Source organism: Branchiostoma floridae, chromosome 15 (assembly GCF_000003815.2).
Source record: "Branchiostoma floridae strain S238N-H82 chromosome 15, Bfl_VNyyK, whole genome shotgun sequence".
NCBI classification, from domain to species: Eukaryota; Metazoa; Chordata; class Leptocardii; order Amphioxiformes; family Branchiostomatidae; genus Branchiostoma; species Branchiostoma floridae.
The window spans coordinates 14,612,949-14,635,605 of record NC_049993.1 but is presented as its reverse complement, the minus strand read 5'-3'; the positions used below and the strand labels follow the sequence as shown (position 1 = coordinate 14,635,605).

Sequence of the window (22,657 nt, the reverse complement as noted above, 5' to 3'; positions counted from 1 at the left end):
CTTCAACTCAGTTCTAGAGAATCGATATCAGTCGTACTGGTAAATCAAAGTACAGCATTTGTAGATAAACAAAAGTTGTACGTTCTACAAAAAAAAACGAGCCATTTTATAAAACATGCATTTACATGTACAAAATGTTGCAATTGAGTACTTTTTTCTGATAATATTTTCCTATCTGTAGCTAGCATGAAAAACATTGACACTGGATCAAAATCACAACTATAAGTTGTTGTTTTTTATGATGACACAATTTTCGCTTTTGCAAACAAATCGCGTCTGACATGAAACGAAAATCCATGCCTCTGTACTTCTTTCATGGTGGCGTGGTTTTGAATTGGTCAGCTATGCATTGAAATGTAATTTGTTTAACCCAAGTATTTGTTTGAAAGATAACATGGTTTTGGCATAAGATTAAACTTTCCGTGACATGGAATTTTCATGTCTTGGTATTTCTTCATTTTCTTTTAATGGCATGCCTTTTCCACAGATCAATACACAATAAAACATTTTTTTCACGTTTTGTTTATGATGGCATGGATCTTGGCTTTGTAAACATATCGATAGACTCACATGAACTCTGCATATCACGGCACTGCCTGAAAAGCGTGGTGAGTGATTTCAGATTGGCCACGACGTGAAAGTCACCAAGGTCATGGTCATTGAGCACAACCTTACGCAACAGTCGCCTGAGCACCTTGTCCGACCAAGTTCTGGGTAACTCGCTCGCGCAGTGCATATGGCTGGGTGGGGTAAAGATGTGTAACGTTGTAGCCAGCATGTCGCGAAGGGTGCTGAAGATCGTTTCGGTCAAGCTCACGCACGCCGTCTGGCGGAGTTTGACGAAAATGTACCAGTTGTCGTATCCGGCGCTGCTGGTACCGCTGGAGCCGCCTCCACTGTCGTCTGCAGGGTCTGTTGTGACTACTGCAACTTCTTCCACGTCTGGATGCTGTGTGGACAAATAGAACAAAGTGATGTCACAAAATGACGTCATACATACAGAGATCCGCCATCTTTGATTCGCCATATTGGAATCGAGGAATTTAACATCGTTTTTCGTAACAATCAACAGATAGCAAACCGTGATAGCGTTAACAATTAATGTAGAAGTTTATTACATGTACAATTTAAACCAAACGATTTTATTGAGATACGTAAAAATGGTAATTTTTAGTTCAGATGTATTTCTAGTAGACAAAAATTGCATTATTTTAGACACTTTAGTTGTCGGTTGTCCTTACATCTTTTTGGTGTGAACACATCACCCCACATTGAAAGACATTTTCTGATTCAGCACTCTGCACCGAAAGCCTTCTTGTTGATATCAATAAGCTAGATAAGGGTTAGAATTCCGTATGAACGGCGTGATATATTGTAGGTAAAATGAGTTTAAAGTCACACTGAAATGGCCATCAACGTTGACATTACCCACAATACACCATACCGCGTATGCGCACTTGAAACCCTGAACAAACGTGTTATAACGGATATCTTAAAATATGAAATGATACTAACCTGGAGAAGTGTTGCCTCCACGTCCAGTTGGTTGAAGACCTGCCCCATGGCGCTTGGGATGCTGACTCTATCCTCCCGCCGCCCGAGGATCCGGTAGTACCCGTCTCCGTCACGGCGACACCGATCCCCTGTGTAGTAGTAGCCGGGAAACTGTTCAAAATAGGAGGCGAACTTTTCCGGCTTCCCGTTGATTCCTCGCATCATCCCCGGCCATGGTGACTTGAAGACCAGGTGTCCCTCGCAAGGTCCAACCATCTCCGTCCCGTCGTCGGAGAGAACGGCCGGTTCAACCCCGAAGAACGGAAGCGTAGCTGACCCGGGCTTCATCGGGGTTGCTCCCGGGAGGGGTGTCATGACGTGCCCGCCGGTTTCCGTTTGCCAGTACGTATCGACTACGGAGCAGTGGTCGCTTCCGATCGTACTCCGGTACCACCGCCATGTTGATTTCGCGATCGGTTCACCAACGGTACCGACGACACGGAGTGTATCCAGCTTGTAGTTCTTACCAGGATCGCTAGTCGCCTTCATATGACGTATGGCGGTGGGCGTGGTGTAGAGGCTGGTGACGTGGTACTTCGTCACCATGGTTACGATCCTGTTGTCTTTGAGGGGATCGCCCTCGAGTAGGACCGTGGTGACGCCGTTCAGGAGCGGGCCGTAGATGACGTAACTCTGCCCGGTCACCCAGCCCAGGTCTGCGGTACAGAAGTGGACTTTGTCTCTCACGTTTCCACAGTCGAATACGTACTTGAAGGTGGTTGCCGTGTACATCATGTAGCCGCCGACGGTGTGGATGACTCCTTTTGGTGAGCCTATGTAATAAGAAAAGACACAACGTTTACAAACACTCAATTTCGTTGCCAGGCCCCTGCTTGATTTTATTTACCAAGCAATGATCTTGGAGTATACGTAGCGACCTGTGATTTGTCCTTCCCGCGGTGTCAGTGTTGTCAAGCGGTCAGTCAATCAAATACTCTCCCTATTGTTGTTGGAGGAAAGCTCATCAACCAATCACGCCACCTCCTTCGGTCAAGACGCAACGTGATTGGCTGATAACAACCTTTCTGCTGTGTCAGAGCTAGCTAGCCGTTAGCCAATCAGATTCTCACGTTACTTTTGTTCGGGGTAAAAAGTTTCCAGCCAATCATATCAAAGCCTGCAGTCAAACAACAACGTGATTGGCTGGAAACAAACAAAGGTAATAGTTGATTGGCTGACGACTGGCCAGCGCTAAACGCAAAGAAAAAAAAAAGAGCTGACCGCGACATGTCTGGAATAAGAGAAAATTGCAACTGTTTCCCCATTCCACACACTGTTAGATTGAATTCATAATTTTACTCACCTGTAGAACCACTTGTGTAGAGGATGAGCAGGGGATCCTCAGCATCCATCCACTCCGGTTCACACTCGTCCTCCACCCCCTCCATCTCTTCATCCCACCAGTAGTCCCTTCCGTCACACCACGGGACGTTCCTCTCTTGCGTCCCGGCCGACTTCGTCCCACCGTCCCGCTCCCCGTCTCCAGAACGCCTCACGACTATACAAGACTTCACGAAGTGTTGTTTATCGCAGATTTTCAACGCTCTGTCTACCTCAGTCTTCACGGGCTGGCTACCGCCGTCTTTACGGGCAACGTCAGCGGTGATGATGGCGGTACACTTCGAATCCTTCACCCGGTCGGCAAGGTACTCTGCCGTAGCCCCTCCATAGACAACGCAGTGGACGGCGCCGATACGTGCACACGCTAGCATGGCTACAACCTGTTCTATCGTCTGCGGCATGTAGATCATCACTCTATGGCCTCGTTTGATTCCCTTGGCCTTCAGCATGTTAGCTGCGCGACAAACTAGGCTCTTCAACTGGCCGTACGTCACTTGTCTTGTTTCTTTGTCGTCGTCCCCTTGCCACTGTAACGCTATGGTAGACCGAAGACCCTTCTCTCGAATGTTCTTCTCTAGGAGATTGTAGGTGATGTTAGTTGTCGCTCCCGACATCCATCTTACGAAAACCTCACCAACGTTGGGGTCGAAGTTGTGCTCGACGAATTTTCCTTTCGGACCGGTCTCCCAGTGGAACTCTTCGGAGATCTCTCGCCAGAACTCCGCCGGGTCTTCGATGGACCTTCGGTAAGTGCTGTTGTAGTCGTCCATGCTGGAAACGTGTGTTGTAAGGCTGATGTCAGCTGATGGGGAGATAGGCGTCTCTTCTTGATCCTGTTCCGTGCATCCCTGTTTAGGTTTCTCTTCCTCCTCTTTTAGGGATCGCTTTTCCGGTAGATTTTTCTCTTGTACTAGGCTCCTTTCCTTGTCCACTGCCTTTTGAATGGCGTTGTCTGTTGCTTCGGCTAGGTCCTCTTCCCTGTCATAGTTCATGTGTTGGCATCTGCCGAAGCATACGTTAAAGGATGGACGGTACCTCGTATCGTCGTTGTGTTTTAGAAATCCTTCCCACACATTTCTGTCAACCCCTAGTAGGTTTAGACTGGGCATACTGAACACCATTCTGGGCAAGCTGCTAAGAGGGTTTCCTTTGATGTGCAACTCCGCAAGGTTGTTGCATTCGACGATGTCTTTGGGCATACCTTTAAGACGATTCTTATCAACGGCCAGCACCTTGAGGTTCTGCATCTTAGACAGAACACCGACTGGGATGGATTTGATCTTGTTAAAGCAGAGGTAGACCTTCTTCAACAGCGGAAGGAACTGGAGACCTTCGGGAAACTTTGTGAAATGGTTGCGGTTGAAGTCTACCACGGTGAGGTTGGTAAGGTCTGGAATACTGGCCGGGATTTTCGTCAACTTGTTCTTCTGTGCTGCCAGGCATTTTAGCATCGGCATGAGGGCCATTCCGTCCGGTATTTGCCGTAGGTTGTTCCCACTAAGGCATACCTTTGCCACTTTATAGCGTTGAGGGAATAGGGTAAGGACTCTCTCAAGAGATGTTAGATCTTGCTTCATGTTTTGAGTGCGCACTTCAAGACACAGCGGGTCTTCTGTGTTCTTGAGACTCACCGTGCAGTCGGAGAAGGTCGTAGTGGTTAGGGAGGCCCATCGCGAGTCTGTCTTGTCTGGGACGCGCGTCTGTCTTGTAAGATCGTTGATGGTCGTATTGAATCGGAGAGCGTGTCCATTGTCTGTCTTTTCCCATGTAGTTCCTTCTTCTTCTTGCGGTGCACGGTCTGTGTGGCCGTCAGAGTGGAGGTCCGCACCGCTAGATGTTGTCACTTGTAGAGGTACCTCTGTAATGGAGATGATGTCATTGTGAGAAACCTCTACGTCTGTTCAGCTCAGTGTATGACACACCGTGAATATGAATGAAAAATGGTACTGGGATAAGGTGATTCCAATGAAAATGTTAATACTATATGAAATGGCATGTATGTTCATATACATACCTAGCATCTATATGTAGATTTTTATTACTATCATGTGAAAGAATTAATGGTCAAAGGTCACCATGGTGACTGGTAGCTGGTCAAAGGTCACCATGGTGACTGGTAGCTGAATTCTGTTGCTCCGCTGTCTGCCTCATTTAACTTCAACTTTCAAAGGTCACCATGGTGACTGGTAATGGTCAAAGGTCACCATGGTGACTGGTAGCTGAATTCTGTTGCTCCGCTGTCTGCCTCATTTAACTTCAAGTTTTTCTGCGTTCTATAGCCGGATTTATTCAATTCAGCAACCTCCTCGTGAGGCTGTTCACTTGCTGTTTACGGTTTTCAACTGTGCTGGGAGGTGAATACTGTTTTCGCGTCTATTTCTGTCCTCCGAATCGAGCTACGCCATTTTTCAGTTCGTCATGTCGCATCACCAGCGGTCTACTCGCTCGTCTTCAAGCAACGAGGTGCGGTCTGCCGAACTCCGAGGTAAACTTTCCTCCGAGCACAAACTACTGCTTGACGCAATTGAAGCAACCCTCTTGGATCCGCTGAAATCAGAGATTCAAGGTTTAAAGCAACAGTTTGGAAAATTCGCCGAGGAGCAAGCGGTAATTAAGTCGACGGTCGCACACCTGGAGAACAAAGTAGAGGAGGCAGCTGTTTCAATCCATCAACATTCCAGGCGTCTCAATGAGCTGGAGCAATACTCGCGGCGCAACTGTCTTCTACTGCACGGAGCTACTACATCTGATTCCGACTCAGTCAGCGTCGTCCTCGACTTAGCCAAGAACAAGCTGGGCGTCACCCTTTCTGAGAGTGAGATTGACCGTGCTCATCCTCTCCCAGGACGCAAGGAATCCAACAGCGGAAGGAAACCACCGATTGTTATCAAGTTTGTGTCCTACAACACCCGTAATAAAATCTTCACGGCCAAGTCTAAGCTGAAGGGATCGGGCATGTACATCACCGAGCACCTTACACGCGAGAATGCCCAGTTACTCCGAGAGACACGGGCGAAGCTGGGGACGGCCTGGTCCTTCGACGGCCGGATCTTCTGCCTCGTCGACGGTGTGAAGAAGAAGATTAGCTGTCTTGAGGACCTAGACTCCATCACCTCAACTTCCTCAGCAGGCGAGACATAACTCTATGACTTACTGTCTGTAACTGTGGCCAAGTTCTCGCTAATAGTTTGTTTGTTCCCTAAACAACCTGACTCAAGACGATCTGTTTGTCTGAGGGCTACGCCTTCATGATCTATTATAACTTGATTAGGATCTATGCTTCTTTTTTTTTTTTTTTTTTTTTTTTTTTGCGGACACGCGGTCCAACATTGACCCTTACGCCTATGCGTACTTGTGATTATAAGTGTATATCTCTATTTGTATTGTGTCCTTGTATATATTCTGTCTTTTCTTTTCTGTTTAAGTATGTACACACGGGATCGCCTATTTCAGAAACAGACGATCTATCATTTCAAGTTTGTCTGTCGGGAATGAATGAAATGCCATTTCGTGACAGCTTGCTTATGTTTGATATTATGTTCAATGTTTTATTTATTGTTATGTTGTTCATGAATTATTTGAAGCGCACGTCCACCCTTTCCCCCCATGATTTACGTCCTGAGATCCGTTTGCCGGGAGGACCCGAGGGCTAATGCCTGTTGACCTTGATCTGTATAGGGCAGCTATAGGTTTGTTTTACATCACAAAATACGGCATCATTGGGACTCTGCGCAGACTGTTTAAGCTTAAATGTTGTTCTTGCATAATTTCGTTTATATTTTATTTCCTCTTGATTTTGCTATTGATCAGTTTATGTTACGATGTGCATCCCAACCCTGGGCCCGCTAAGTATCCCGGAACATCCAAGTACCTCAACATACTACACGCTAACGTTAACAGTATATCCGCCGGAACTAAGCTGGATGAGTTATCCTTTTTATCCCAAAATTTCAAACTTGACATTATTGCTATCACCGAGACCTGGTTAAGTAGTGAGATTTCTTCCGACAACCTTGCAATTCAGGGCTTTCAACCACCCACAAGACGTGATCGAAACAGACACGGTGGTGGGGTGCTCTTATACATATCAACAAACATCGCCTTCATAAGGCGCACTGATCTCGAGTCTCAACTTTTTGAAGCTATCTGGGTCGAACTGAAACTCAAATCTTTCAAAATCTTGTTATCCGTCTATTATAGGCCACCCAATCAAGATGCGTCTACTGTTGATGAATTCATAAATTCCCTCACTGACTCAGTCCAGGTGGCCAAGATGTCCAATCCTGACGCAATCGTCATTCTGGGCGATTTTTAATGCAAAACATGATCAGTGGTGGCACCGGGACTCTACCTCGTCTGTTGGCAACAAACTGTATCAGTCGACACAGTTTTTGAATCTCGCCCAAATTGTTAATCAACCAACCTGCGATTTGTCTCAAAATCCTTCTCTTCTTGACCTAATTTTTACCGATGCCACAAACTACGTAGATTCCATATCAGTTCAAGCCCCCCTGTCAGGTTGTCACCACTGTCCGACTATTTGTTCTATGTCCCTGTCTGTCCACATACCAAAACCTTATCATCGGACCGTCTGGGACTTCTCACAAATAAACCAAAACAATCTCGCGACTTTTTGCTCTTCCTCCAAGTGGAATGATATCTTTCTCTGTGATTCAGTCGACTCAGCCGCGACAAAATTATCTGAGCTTATCCTAGAGGCTAAACATCAGTGCGTCCCCAGCAAAACAATATTAATCAGACCCAAAGACAAACCCTGGATTACTTCTGAAGTTCGCAAACTCATGCGTTCACGGGATAAATTTCACAAACAGGCTCGGCGTCTTAACACAAATGCAAATTGGGCTGCATACCGAAAGGTGCGCAACAGGCTCACCAATCTCATTTCACAAAACAAATCCAACTACTACGAACGCCTTATACATTCGCTTAATGACCCATCTACTTCTAGTAAAAAATGGTGGCATGTCGTCAAGTATTTTTATAGACCTAAAGTTACTTCTTCCATCCCCCCTCTCAAAGAGGGTAGTTCCTATATTTTCGACGAGCACGAAAAGGCAACAATTTTAAATAAATATTTTACATCTCAATCAACCATTGACGATTCCCATGCCTCTCTCCCAGCTTTTCAATATCTCACATCCAGTCGGCTCCTACACATTACAACTTCCCCTGAAGAAGTTTTATTGTTTGTTAAAAACCTGGATACCGGCAAGGCCCACGGGTATGACAACATCGATAACCATTTTCTCAAAATCATCACGCCTTTCATTGCTGATAAAATATCTTTCGTTTTTAATCTTTCACTCTGTCATGGCATATTTCCTGAAATTTGGAAATACGCAAACGTTATACCTATTTTTAAAAAAGGTGACCCACAAGACAAATCCAACTACCGTCCCATATCACTTCTCCCCACCCTGTCCAAAGTACTCGAAAAAATAGCTTACAAACACCTTTACAATCACTTGATCTGTAATGATCTTTTATATCGTCTTCAGTCAGGTTTTATCAAAGGAGACTCCACAGTCTGCCAGCTGGTGTACTTTACACACACCATACTAAAATCTTTAGAGTCAGGTAAAGACGTTCGAGCAGTATTTCTTGACTTTTCGCGCGCCTTCGATAAGGTGTGGCATTCAGGACTTATCTTTAAGCTACAAAGAAATGGTATAGAAGGACCACTCATTAATTGGATGGACAGTTATCTAAGAAATAGGTCACAGCGTGTAGTCATTGACGGCCAGTCTTCTGCCTGGGACATGACTAACGCTGGTGTTCCACAGGGGTCAATATTAGGCCCATTATTCTTTCTTGTTTATATAAATGACATTGTAAATGACCTTATTTCCCTCCCATTCCTATTTGCCGACGACAGCTCCCTTCTTCAAATTGTAGACAACCCTTTTGATTCTGCTGCCTGTTTAAACGCTGACCTGTCCAGAATTCATGCTTGGGCCACCCAGTGGCTCATGGAGCTAAATCCAAAAAAATCAGAAGAAATGTGCTTCTCAACCAAGAGAGATCCCCTTGTTCACCCACCCCTTTTTCTTAACAACAGTGTGATAAAGTCAGTCGATATCCATAAACATATTGGAGTTATACTGAGCTCCAACATGTCCTGGAATTCCCACACTAATTACATTATAACTAAGGTATCCAAAAGTATTGACCTCTTTAGCGGCCTAAAATTCAAATTACCTCGTTATATCCTCGAAACTTTATATAAATCATACATCCGCCCCTGTCTTGAGTACGGCGACGTCATCTGGCACGGTACAACAGCCGAGGAAATTGAACGCATACAATATCACTGTGCCCTTGTTGTAACAGGCGCCATCAAGGGGTCTTCTTACTTGGCAACTAGGAATGAACTTGGTTGGGAAACACTGTCAGACAGAAGACACCTTCATAGATTATGTTTGTTCTATAAAATTGTAAATGGTCAAACCCGAAACTACCTGTCTCAACTAGCACCCAAACCTATCCTCTCATCATGTTCATATGAATTGCGTAATAGGATGAACTTAAAACCTCCAAATTATTCAACTAATCGTTTTGCCAGGTCCTTTGTTCCGTACTCGACGCACCACTGGAACAACCTCGATTTGTCAACTCGCTCTTTAAACTACTGTCAATTTCGAACTGTTCTCCTAAAAACCATACGACCTGTTAAGCTCAACTATTTTAGTCATGGCCCTCGCCTTTCCTGTGTTCACCTATTACGCCTTCGTATTGGCACCTGTAGTTTAAACCACAGTCTCTTTACTCGAGGATTGCTAAACAGCCCAGCATGTAACTGCGGGTGCCAACGCGAAACAGTACTACATTATTTACTCTACTGCCCTATGTACAATGCCCAACGCTCAACCCTCCTCGGCAAACTCTCCAGGCTCTTAGGACACACCCTTAACCTCTCATCACTATCGGACAACGCTAAAGTTTCCATTTTACTCCGTGGTAGTCCTTTACATTCATCTGTTGTCAACTCCAATATTCTATTAACAACCCAAAACTTCATCACTACAACTAAGCGTTTTTAAAACACAGTTGTCCTGGCATTTTTTGTAATGTGACCAATTTTTTCATCAGTGGGTGGGAAACTGGACTTGCGCTTATCCTTTCTTGTTATATTAAGTACAATGTATTATTTTCTGTCTGAAGTGATTTTCCTTTGCTTTTCATTTGTACTTGTCTTCTCTCTGTAAAATATGTATGCTTTTTTATGTAAGGGGTAGCGTCAAAATAAGTCTTGCACTTGAGTGCGCCCCCTTTTGTCACTCTGTATTTCTGTTTAAATGTTTGAATAAAAAAAAAAAAAAAAAAAAAGAATTAATAGATTTAATTATTTCATTTAAACAAAAATAATTTCTACATATTAGCATTCTTTTATGCCAGGGTCCGAAACTTAATCTCCAGTAGTTATAGGGAAAGCTACCAACCAATCATGTTGCATATTGACGGTAGGCAGCGACATGATTGGCTAGAAGTTTTCCCTTCAACAACAGGAGAGTATATTGTATAGCCGACTGATTGGCTGACGGCTCGACAGTGCTGATTTAGCGAGAAGGACGGATCGAAGATAGGTACACGGGGGTCTTCGCTTCATATAAACAAGCATCGAGCCTGACATAAGAGAATGTCTGTTACTTGTTATTTGATAGCCGTGCGTTCTCTCACCTGGTGTGACGTAGTCGATCCGGACGTAGTGGTCTTTATCGTACACTCCGATCACTACAGGGACCTCGGGACCGGAAGAGCTGAGGTTCTGCGATGGGAGGATGAGGATGTCCACGAAGCTGTTCTCGAGGGCAGTGATCAGTCGCACGGGTCGCTGTAAAACATCTGCGATCGCGGACATCGTCGACTGGCCTCCGATAGTAGACACTTCTCCTGTTGAGGTCTAAGTTAAGAAAACGCAGAGACAACCCGTTAGAGGTGCATTTTCCAATGTCAACAATATCTTTCATCACAGTGAGCTTAACCGAAGCTGAATACATGCAAAACATTTTAGCTTAGGTCGCACAGTAACTCATACAATCGCCAAGAAGGTTGCTTTCTTTTCGGGAGAATTTTGTGTGTGCTTGTTAACAGCATAAGTCCTGAAGACGTAGATGGATTCTGATAAAATTTGGTAAGTAAATAGGAGATCTAAAATAGAATGGTCAAGATAAATAGTACTTCAACTTTTGAAATTTCGCGTTCTGGACTTGGCTTAAGCTGTGATTTTTGAGTGGTAAATATTTTTTGAGCAGAGAGTAAGTGGTGTAAGTTTGGGTTTCGTACAAGTTTACGAAAAAATTCAGAGGCCGATTTTGTTTCTACAGTTTTTTGTATGTATGTTTTGTTACACAATGCGATTTTCAGCAAAGGCCACGACAGAGCCATAGAACAAGGATTTACAGTGAAACCTTTCCGCCTCAAGGCACACACACTAAGTATGCAGAAAGAGCATTACCTGTGCGTTTGATAAATGCAGCCGTAGTGCATCGCGCTGGGCTGGGTCCAAGTTGTCGTCAATAACCCACTGGGGACCGCACTGGTTTGACACATCGCTACCGTTACACTTAAGACCGGACAAAGCTGCATACTGCCGCAGACCCTCCAACTCTGGTTTGCTAAGTCCTGGCAAGGGCTCAGCAGGCCCAGAAACAGAGTGAACGGGTGGGGTAGATACAAATCGCTTTATCTGCAATTCCGTATATTCCAAAAGTTTGAAATTTGGTAAGAACTTTGCCTAGGTACTACTTCTTCCAACTATGTATAAGATATTGGAAATAGACACATAGCATTTCCATAATTTACAAATATAAAAACTATGTCATTTTATAATAATTGGCCCAGCCAACTTCATGTCGTGGGCCTGGAGCAGTGATATTTTTACACGATGTTGCCTAAGTCATGTACTATTGGAATCGTTTCCCTAGAAATAAGAATACACCTTAGACTTTTATAAATACCAAATAATTCTAAATTCTTATGATTTTTGAGGGGTGACCATAACTTTATCAGCCAATATCTCAGTATTCTAAGGTGAAATCAATTTTCAAACAAGGGATTGGAATAGACTAACTACTTGAGCATTGTTTACACCCAATCGTAACTTTGTAAGAAGTAGCTTCGAACTTGGCTAGGGATTTTAAGTTTAAAACTCCCAATTGTGTAGATTTTGGTTATCTTGCTAATCAATCAATCTGACAGCTGCTTATTTTTCAATGGATTTGTTGTTTTAACACCTCCTCACGAAACTGATTACCTACAATTATCTTTAATTATGCATAAGAGACAGACAATAGCATGCAGGGAGGCCATGGCATTCATTCAAGTCCTGATTGACATGTAGTCGGGCCACAGTCAGTGAGATTTTGTAAAGAATTAATTCATTGCTAGAGTAAACTTTGTGGGAAGAAAACGTTTAGGGTGGAAATTCTACCAGAAAGAATATTCAGGGCATGGAAAACTTGCTAAGAGCCGTCGATTGATAATATAGTTCAGCACAGGTCATGCAATGACTCCCGTCACAAAACATTGCATAATTTCTTATGCAATACACATTTGCTAGAATAGACCAAGGAGGTTGACAGAACAAGGAGGTTAACAGAAACAATCGTTCAGAATAGTGAATCTTTACCACTACAACCCGATACATAGAGTTTTGAAGTAAGTCGAAGTCTGAATAGAAGATGCATCGGATATAGGTTACGATAGGTTGCACCAAGGATAACCTACTTGGTTGCACAGAAAATACAATCTCCGGGCACATGTACGGTCTAGCTTGTTTTACACGCGTTATGTGGCATTTGTTTTTTGTTTTTGTTTGTATTACATACCCGGTAAACTGTCCATGGCGTAACCAAGAGGTTATTTCAACTTACTTGGGCGTACGGGAAGGACCCGTATTTTTTAGAAGTATGATGGGTTCTTTACGTGTACTTTAGGTGTGGCTGTCTTCAAGAACGGTTTCAATTTCAACGCATTATGCGACTTCATGAACGTCAAAAAGTCGGCTTTTCCATATATGTTTGGACACACAAAGGTGGTTCTACTACTAGTATGTCACATATGCGCCTAGCCTTGTGACAAAGGATATTGAACAAACCTTCTATATGACAGTATATGTTACCCAGCTGATCAGCTAACATGTGCTTAACCAAAAAGGCTTTTCAAGACCATTTCTAGGAAACTTGTCACAACAAGCCACAAGGCAAAGAGTCTGTGGTTCTTTGTTATTCATGCTCGGCAAGATTTGTGTACAATAGCGCAGATTGTCTGTTTTTGATCCGATTCTAGTGGGTCACAGCAACGTCCTTGGTCACAGACAAAAACTGACCTAAAGTTACGTCAGAAATCAGTGAAATTAGCTTGGAAGTCAGACCCAGAGGCCACACTGCCTAGCTCCTCAGCTCCAGGGCCAACATGGAAATTCTCAGGATCCGAACTCAGAGAGTCTGCGGCAAAACATCCAGATCACCACAGAAAGGAGTTTCTTCCAGACTAACCAAGGACGTTATATCAAGGACGTTTGATATAACGTCCTTGGACTAACTACGCCGGCTAGCTGTAGAGATAATAATTTTCACTACGGGAGTTTGGCCACATAAGGGTTTACTGAATGAGCAAGCCTTCTAACTAGACAGTTGTTGACGGTGTAATGTATGGTAATGTGAAACAATAACAAAGCAATCAACACCAATCATTATAATATTTGTCTTGGCCTCAGGCGGGGGAATGTAACTCCCCGCGACCTGCAATCATTCCTCTTTTTGCCAAATTATCTTTAGGAAAGCCTGTTTGGGGGCTATAAACAGGAACGAGCCTGTTTAATGATTTTGGAGTTGGCCTTTCCAGTTAAATAAAGTTAAGTTTTGTATGGGTTATTATTGGATCGGCACTACTGTACAGTTGCTTTTTTAGACAAGTGATCTCAAGCTTGGAGTGGAAAATATATTACAGGTATATACAGATAAGTTTTTTTTCCGGTAAACAGGTATGTCCGGTAAATCAAAACATACATGTATTGATAAGTCGGTGTTTGAAACTATTTGTGAACTCATAGGCTCCTAGCAGGGTGTGTAATTAGAGCATATAGAAATGTAAAATAGAGGAGGAGAAGTGGGAGGGGAAACCAGACTAATTATCACCCAATTACAGCCTCTCCAGTCGCACCCTGGCTCATTTCAATGTCATTTCAATATTATAATGAGTTCCTGGCAGGGACAGCTTTGCCAGGACTTAGCATAGGAGAGAAACCTCCGGACATGGTGACACCTGGGCCACTTTGAAGCACTAGATGAAATCACAAATAAATCAAAATACGTACATTAATGACATGTCGTGTTCCTACATCATGTATCTCATATCCAGACTTGCTCAGTAGTTTGGGTGTGTTAGGTCCGTAGGATATATGGACTCGACTTAAGCAAGCAAGCAGGTCCGTAGGTATATGCCGCGAACATGGTAAAATCATGATAACAACAAACAAACAAACAAACAGACAAACAAAAAGCGACTTACAGTTGAAGTTGAACGCCATTTCTCCACACTCCGTGTCTGTGATGGACGCGATGCTGAAGCACAGGACCATCGATATCTTCTTTGGGTCCTCGACGTACCGGGACAGCAAATGGTCCTGAAATTGTAACAAAGAAATGATGATAAACGTTAGTGCGTGCACATGTATGTATGTATTTCGCTCTGCATAGAATGATGCACACTGCCTTTCTTCAAAATGTTTTGTATGACGAAACCAAGGGAAAGCTACCGGCCGATCACGTCGGTAACTGCGGTCAAGGGGCAATTTGATTGGTAAGTAGGTTTCTCTCCAATAACAGAATCCAGGAGGGTGGTTATTTACTCGGTTGATAGCTGGTCAGCGTTAATTAACGCGGAGTCTTTATATCGATGTATACTTACATGTATAACGAAGGTCTGGAAGAAAAGATCACAGTAAGTCACTTTTCTTGTATGTTATCCTATATATGACCATACCTGGATAAACCTTTGAAACTCCCCGCTTTGGCAGGAACGCAGAAAGCGCAAACGTTCTTCTGGGTCTTTGGACATCTCAAAGTCGAGGAGGACGCAGCCTTCTCTAGCACTCTTCAACTACGTAGGAGGAACAAAAGGAAAACTGTTATACATGCATTTTAACAAAATGTAAACAAAACAAAAAGAATTAAATTCCAATTACATGTTCCATCTTTTAACCATAACAGTGTATAAAAAGGTTCTTTACCTGCGTGCCAAACTCCTTAAGACCACTGACAAAATCTTTACGCTTGTCTTCGTCCTGTAGGTCGTTGACCATCTCCCGTTCTTTTTGTGGGTCGTCCGCCAGGTTCATCAGCATCCGCATGATTCCTGAATATATGATGTGAAATATTTTAAATTTGAATAATTATTGAAGATCTTGAATCATTCCATTGTTCCAATTGAACAGTACTGAAATATGTATATAAAAGATACTCGTTTAAGTTGTTAGTTGTCAATAAAAATTAATAATAAAATGATGATGATGATGATGATGATGAAAAATTAGTAGTCTAAAATTTCCTAAGTCTGACTGGATCAAATCTTACAGTCCGGCCTTATGCAAAACGTACCACATTTTGTACAAAACTGGTGTGTTGCGGCTAAAGACGGTTTACTGGTGATGCAAAACTAATCGTGAGAAATACCTTCGTTCAGATTGTCAAATTTTTCTCCAGGAGACTGGTGTTCATGATGCTGCGTGGAGTTGATAGTGTTCTGGTTCCCAAACTGCATGTTGCTGCAGCCGTTGAAGATGTAGACGTTACCTGGCGGAAACTGGAACCCTCCTTGCGGAAAGGAGCCCGGGGGAAAACCGATCGCAGGCATGAACGGGACGTATCCGGCTGTTTGCGGCTGTGGAGGGACCTGTGGTGCAGACGCAAACGGGACGAATCCGGTTGTCTGTGACTGTGGAGGGACCTGTGGTGCAGATGCAAACGGGACGTATCCGGCTGTTTGTGGCTGTGGAGGAACCTGTGGTGCAGACACAAACGGGACGGATCCAGCTGTTTGTGACTGTGGAGGGACCTGCGGTGCAGACGCAAACGGGACGGATCCGGCTGTTTGTGGCTGTGGAGGAACCTGTGGTGCAGATGTTGATGCAGAAGCATTGGCTGATGCCAGCGTACACTCTTGAACAATTGGGGTTTCGGAATCCTGAGCAACAACGGCACAATCGCCACCCTTATCCCCGCGATCGTAGCTGTCGGCCCCGTCAGGAAAAGCACGATTTGCGGTCCTAGTTTCTTCATTTTGAACAGTTCCTACCCCGTGAGACAACGACGGCACACTTTGTACACCATCCATTCTGCGTGCTGTTTCTACGATTTCGAAAGTCTCCTCCTCTATGTCTTCCCAGCGATTATCGACGGAGCCACGGACTTCAGATTTTTTAATGTGTCTCCGTAATTGAGCTTGGTTGCTTGTAGGATTCACCAATATCTTCGGTGTCTTTTTGAACACGTCTTCCGTTTTAAACTTGTTTTGCGTCTGTGAATTCGACTTGGTCGTACTTTTAGTAACAGTAGACTTCTTCACATCAACATTTTCTGTGTTGTTGTTCTGTACTTCTTCCGAAATTCCTTCCGATGACTTTCGGTGGATGTTGTCCTCTGACCGGGCACGGGCAATGCGACTTTGCCATGACATTGACCTAACGTCCAAAACCTTAAGAGATTGGCTTCTTTGTAGCTTCTTGGTTGAATATGGTATGGCGTTGTCGTTTTCGTCGAAGCTTTTTGACTGGATTGCTGACATTGAAAAGGACCTCCCTCTGCCTTTGTTTTTGATAGTTCCATTTTCTGTATTTGTCAAAAGTTCCACCGGATATCCGGTCATAATTGAATCTTTTACTACACTTCTTGGCACTCGAATTGTTCGTTATGAGGATTTTGAGATATTATCTAATGTGTTTTTTTTTACCTTCAATTCTTCTGATGTAATAAAAGTCATGCAAACAATACGCTTGGTAGTTTGTTTGTCTTGATTTCGAGGTACAGTCCCATCACGGTGTTTACTTGGCAGTAGAATTTTTTAGACTGAACTTTGGCAGTCACATGTTTTGCTTATGACGTTCTCATACTTTGTACTTTGTTGCTCGCATGTGATTAAAACCTGCAACGTAATGAATAATTGAAAGAATGAATAATTTTGTTGGATCAATATTAATACAACAATAGCAAATGGTGACTATACTGACTCATCTGGAGTGTAATATATATTAGAAATACACTGCGTTATCTGTAAAAAGCTCTTAATGTATAAAATGTGATAGAACATGGAACAAACTCATGCGAAACCATAAAGAAAACATACATACACATTCTATGTTAAAAAAGGTTTTTATCGCATTCATGCAAATGAGGTTACATTTGCATAATTAATGTTCAACGATGTTCACCTGCACATAACTTCCAAATGCCACAAGTAAAAACATCCTGTCATTTGCCACAACGACATTATAGTATTCGCTCATTTATCATGCAAATTAGGTCTTTATTTTGCATAACATATCTATCAATATCCTTCTCTTTCTCAGTTACCAATGTCACATGTTGCAAAGGTCCTACAATGGAACTGAGTGTGTTTAGATGATTTCCAAAAGAATTATGCAAATTAGATTCCTATTTGCATAATTATGCAAATTAGATTCCTATTTGCATAATTAATACGTAATTATATGTAGCATCATATAAGCTATCTACATACCAAATATCATGACAATCCGTCAACTGCTCCTTGAGTTATTCCCTTTCAAAATCTGACACTAAACCTTCCCTGCGGTTCCAAAATGAAGGCCACAAAATCTCATATAACGTCCTTGAAAGCACTGAGTATTTTACATGGGGGTACCAACGACTCTTAACGCTGGATTCAGAGTTTACGTATTACCCTAAAATAAAGAAAGGCAATTACAGAAAATTTCATCACCTAGCTACGAATAACGGCGTTCTCAAAGAACTACTTAAAATCAATACATATACATATATAGGTTACCTATGCCTTGAGGAAAAGACCATGCAGACCCTTGCATATGGTACACTGAATGCCATTAATTCGTCGTCAGTGACTTATACGGTCAAACAAATAACCTCATTCATATGCTTCACAACACAAACCTGCGTGACGACACAAATATTTACAGACAAAGGTTCTCAAGAACTTACACGTTGCACATATCCTGTTTCTAAAACCAGTGACCTATCTTATCTTAATATCAGTCATTTAATATGCAGTGCTCTTTTCATACTGACCAGGAAATGGCCTTCGGCCAAAAACATAATTCTTTTTTTTTTAAATAGAACAGTTCTTGTTCATTGGGTCGAACACAGCCTTACAAAATGACAACAATAATATAGATGATTAAAAAACATAATTTGAAGAATACTGATGTTGACACTGTCATTGAAAAATATGATTTCGAATCCAAGAAAAATGTCCACCTTACTCCCTGATGCTCAGTCTTTGGAATAATGGAACAGTCTATAGTGTGTACGTCATCCGACCGTACCACTCCTTGCAGTGAAGTGGGTGGTATGTTTACAATGGGTGTCCCATGTTTACACAAAAGTTCAGGTGACTCACAATCTTTCCCTTTTAATTTTAGGCACTTAAGTGTACTCTTCCTACAGGTCCACTGTGCGAAATGGTGTGATTTCCGGACGTTTCTAGCTATGTGTGTATACATCCGGATTAGGAATGTTTCCGAAAATATCCAGACAATATCCGGACAAAATCTAATATGACTCCCCTACGTTTTCGGATAATTTCAGGAGTCCGGATTGGGACCATATTACATGTACCATACCTCATATCCGGATTTCCAGTAATGGAACGTTTCCGGACTCTTTGGAGACAAAACACGTTCCGAATAGTTCGTATATATCCGCATAATTTCAGGAATCGGTAAGGAAATTGTTTCTCTCTATCACTCTCCAAGCAGAGGTTAGCGCGGAGGACTGTGATCATGACTTTTGTATTATATACTGTCTATATCTGTCAAAATCTTCACCACCAACCTCTGCTTGGAGAGTCTTCAATGTACATTGTGATCATAGTTCTACTAGTAAAAACGGGGCGCCTTTGTTTACACAGCCGTATGCAACCGGAAAGACATACCAAAACTTCAGACCTACACAAATCTGAAATCCTCGCGTAGCATTTTCATTTTATTTATATAAACATGTCATCAAAGTGTTAACGATATATAAGATAAAGGATAAGATAAAAGCAGAAGTAAAACATGGCTTACATCTAGAAGTTTTTGTCAATATTAATAACTCCTCCTTCTAACAGATAATCCATTTTGTATTATTCCTTGTCCAAAGTTCTTTCTAATGAAATCATTATACCATAAAAAACGTAATCTGATATCCGGATAAAAAAGATATCTAATTCATATGCTTATGCTTTTAAAAATATTTTCTAGTCCTGAATATTTCTATCATTGTATCAAAGCAAAACGAAGAACACATACTGTGCATTGTAGGGATAGGTCCTTGTAACAGCCTTCCGCTAGTAGCCCTGACTGTAATATGTCGTTTCATACAGCCGAATAAATCATATCAGGTCAAAATAAGTGTGTGGACACACCTCTTAGGGACCGGTCGATATTTAGTTTTGGGGGGGGGGGGTTTTTCTTCACAGGGTGGGGTCAATAATTTTTTCTTTGCCCCCCCCCCCCCCCCCCCCCATGTAATTTTTTTTCTACCCCTTCCCTCTCAAATTTGAAAAATATTCAAGACGCCATTAAATCACTGCGCTCCCGCTTGGAAATGTCCTTTATGCCATACTAATATGATACTGGTTTTCATCGCGAAGCAGATCTCTTACCCCTAGCAAAAAGTTGGAATGGAATATCCGGTTGCTATGGAGCAAGGCAACGTGACTCACAATTTGGGGGCATGTTTCAAGTTAAACATTACATTGTACCTTGTCCTTGCGACCTATAGCCTAATAAACTAAAGACTCTGTGACAGCCTCATTACTACGGTGTCAAGTACACGGTATACACTGTATACCAGGAAGTCTGTAATGAAACACAACTGGAAATTTTGACCAAAAAAACCTAAACTGACTTCTGAAAATTCTGAGAATCCACCATATATCTAACGCTAGTTCTCCTTTATCCGCGGGGCTTACCTATATCCGTTGTTTTTGAAAACAGGGTAATTAGGAATGTCAAGTTGCCAAACGGTGTTTCCAAACTGCAATAATTTCACTTGATATCCCTAGATACTCCGACTTTTCAAACAACGGATATAGGCTACCCCGCTGATTAAAATACAGGTGCAATCATATCTGGTCAGCCACAAAATGTCCTCACAGGATCTGCTTGGAAACAATAAAAGTGCAACAGGAAACTAGAGCAGTAAATTTTCAGCACATTCTAACACAAAAAAAATATCATCACAAAATAAAACGTCTGATAAAAACACGTCAAAAAGATTCGGAGCCGAAACTCGGCTTTGAGAATACAGGCAAATTTATAGGCATGTTGAGCAGAAATAATGGGTGTGTTGAAAGGCGAAATATGTACTTTGTCCGAGACAAATTACGTGTGTTGGGCAAGCCAAAAGATATGTTGCGCATTGTACATGTCGGCCACGGTAGCTTCACTCGGATGGTACGTATGACTCATCCACGGGTGATCGTGGTATGTAGGGCACAATATAATTGCCCAAGAAGGTACCTATACAACTAAATTGTATGGTAATTACTTTACAATAAGCCAAGGTAAACTCTACCTGCATTTCTGATAGCGATTTTTCTTGAATAAGAAGCAAGGTAGCTAAGGTTTGCTTAAATATTAGCCGGGTGGTGCTTTTGACGTCATACAAAAACAAACAAACTCAATCCATCCCTTACTACATGGACTTCCTGATCTGAGTAAATGTTTAACCTCAACTGTTGATGTAGGCACTGCATTTAAATCAGGTACTACTAATCAAGTATAGCTTTTAGACCTCAACAATGCCACGCATTTTATCGAGAACTCTAAAAAAATTTTGGTAGCATTGCCTGGCATGAATCCAAACAAACATTTTGCTTACTCACCGTGCGATTTTAGCTTGGGGCCCTGGTACATGTAGAATGTTCCGGCGAAAAAGAAAGTTTCTTGGCAAGATGTACAGCAAATGGCAGTGTTACACCCTCCCCAGTACTGCAATGCAACTAAAACAACTTAATAGGACAAAATAGACGGAAAACGAACATTCTACGTACAAAACTGACACCCTAGACACGTCACTGCTGCAGCGTATACAGTGCAGTGCTAGCTACACTAGTAGTACTGGTCTGTTTACATCAATTGACTCTGCGACGGTCACAAGACACATGGGGATTCCCCTAGCATTGGAAAGTCCCTGGATGACGAGGAGACAAGTAGGTGATAATTGACTTAAGATTGTCCTGTTACAGGTTGAACAAGTGTTTTGTTGGTTGGGAAAGCAATGGGGGATTTTCTGAACCAATAATGATTATTTGAGTGCATGTTTATAAATTTACCGTAGGTAAATGAACTGCCATGTGTTAACTATTGGAAATCCATACATTTGGTTTTAGAAACTACGTACTTTATAATTTCATCTTCGAGTTTAGCAGAATGCTGGAGAAATGCAGTTTTGCTATTTGCAAAAATAGAATACCTAAAAATGAACGGTATATTGCTTTGGGCCGATTTTCCCCGAATGAATGGGCGTGAACATAGGATTAGTCCACCCACGCAATTTCGATGACTCATGTCCATAGAAACAAAAGCTTTTCTTTATTTGGAACTCTGGAAAAGACTGGAATCTAGTCAAACATCTGTAGATAATAATGAAACAACTAACAAACAAAGCAAACAGACAAACAAACAAACAAAGAGACAGAAAACAAGTCAACTGTACGATTCACACAATGAGTAACAGGTGGATTGCGGCCAGGTTTAGTTACTTCCCCATATTTCAATGGTTTGGTCCTTGTCTACATCCGTATCCGGTTTTCGTAAACATGGCGTCGATGAGCAAAGAAGAATATCTGAAACGCTATTTATCGGGTCCAAGCGAAGAAACGAAGAAGAAGAAGAAGAAAGCAAAAGTGAAATCTAAGACCAGGTAAGAATAAGATCATTTTGTGAGAATATTGGGGCCTCATAAGCTTTTTCACCGTTGATACGAGCCCCTAAAATTTGGTCGCGTGCAAGAGCTCATCTTGTGGGAGGGGGGCACCATGTCGATCGCTTTCCTAAAACATACGTTCCTAGAGCTATCTGTGGCCTCAAACCCAGGGTTTTCTAGTTCTTTGATACAGAGAATCTACAAGGGTGATGATCACACCTTTTTAAGTCCTCCCTGCTTGTATGTATAATATCTTCTTTTCAAGTTGTGGTGCTATATCTAACTTTTTTAAGCAAGTTATATAATATATTTAATATGTCTATAGACAGACAAAGACTCCATATCTCGAATCACAACAATATGTATCACAATGCAAACAATGACCAACTGAAATAGATTAAACATAGTGACATGATAAGTGACCTAATCATGAGACCCCCCATCGGCAAGAGTGACCATGTGGTATTAAACTTTAAGATCAACTGTTATGAAAACAGAACACAATACAAAAATGAGACATGCCAGTACAACAAGGGGGACTATGATAAAATGAGGGAGGAACTGTCACTGGACTGGCAGGAAATTCTAGGCAAATTGAATGTTGAAGATTGCTG

The 22,657-nt window shown here is 42.3% G+C and overlaps 3 protein-coding genes across 3 annotated transcripts in view; 2 read left to right on the top strand and 1 right to left on the bottom strand.

Annotated features, from left to right (window-relative positions):
• Positions 1-232: 232 nt before the first annotated feature.
• On the bottom strand, positions 233-21,416 carry LOC118431945. Its single transcript, XM_035843392.1, has 11 exons — positions 21,001-21,416; positions 15,591-17,058; positions 15,149-15,273; positions 14,902-15,018; positions 14,428-14,542; positions 14,162-14,199; positions 11,372-11,521; positions 10,594-10,816; positions 2,858-4,753; positions 1,516-2,327; positions 233-949 (listed from the first exon to the last, which is right to left on the bottom strand). Exons 2-11 carry the CDS (start codon positions 16,780-16,782, stop codon positions 524-526), a joined length of 5,094 nt encoding a protein of 1,697 aa, XP_035699285.1. The 5' UTR covers positions 16,783-17,058; positions 21,001-21,416; the 3' UTR covers positions 233-523.
• Positions 5,300-6,123, top strand: LOC118431946. Its single transcript, XM_035843393.1, has one exon. The coding sequence runs from the start codon at positions 5,314-5,316 to the stop codon at positions 6,034-6,036; it is 723 nt and encodes a 240-aa protein (XP_035699286.1). The 5' UTR covers positions 5,300-5,313; the 3' UTR covers positions 6,037-6,123.
• Positions 21,417-21,857: 441 nt separating the features above from the next.
• The window catches only part of LOC118431918 (BUD13 homolog), a 13,028-nt gene continuing 12,228 nt past the window's right edge, over positions 21,858-22,657 (top strand). Inside the window, exon 1 of the mRNA XM_035843357.1 lies at positions 21,858-22,040. Coding sequence (XP_035699250.1) covers positions 21,937-22,040 — 104 coding nt within the window. The 5' untranslated portion in view covers positions 21,858-21,936. The remainder of the gene's footprint in view (positions 22,041-22,657) is intronic.

Coding starts and splice junctions, on each gene's coding strand:
- LOC118431946 (XM_035843393.1), top strand. CDS start 5,314: ATGTCGCATCACCAGCGGTCTACTCGCTCGTCTTCAAGCAACGAGGTG.
- LOC118431945 (XM_035843392.1), bottom strand. CDS start 16,782: ATGACCGGATATCCGGTGGAACTTTTGACAAATACAGAAAATGGAACT. Junction 15,274..15,590: donor ATTTGACAATCTGAACGAAG/GTATTTCTCACG, acceptor TCATATATTCAG/GAATCATGCGGATGCTGATG. Junction 11,522..14,161: donor GTGTCACCATGTCCGGAGGT/TTCTCTCCTATG, acceptor AGCAAACCAGAG/TTGGAGGGTCTGCGGCAGTA.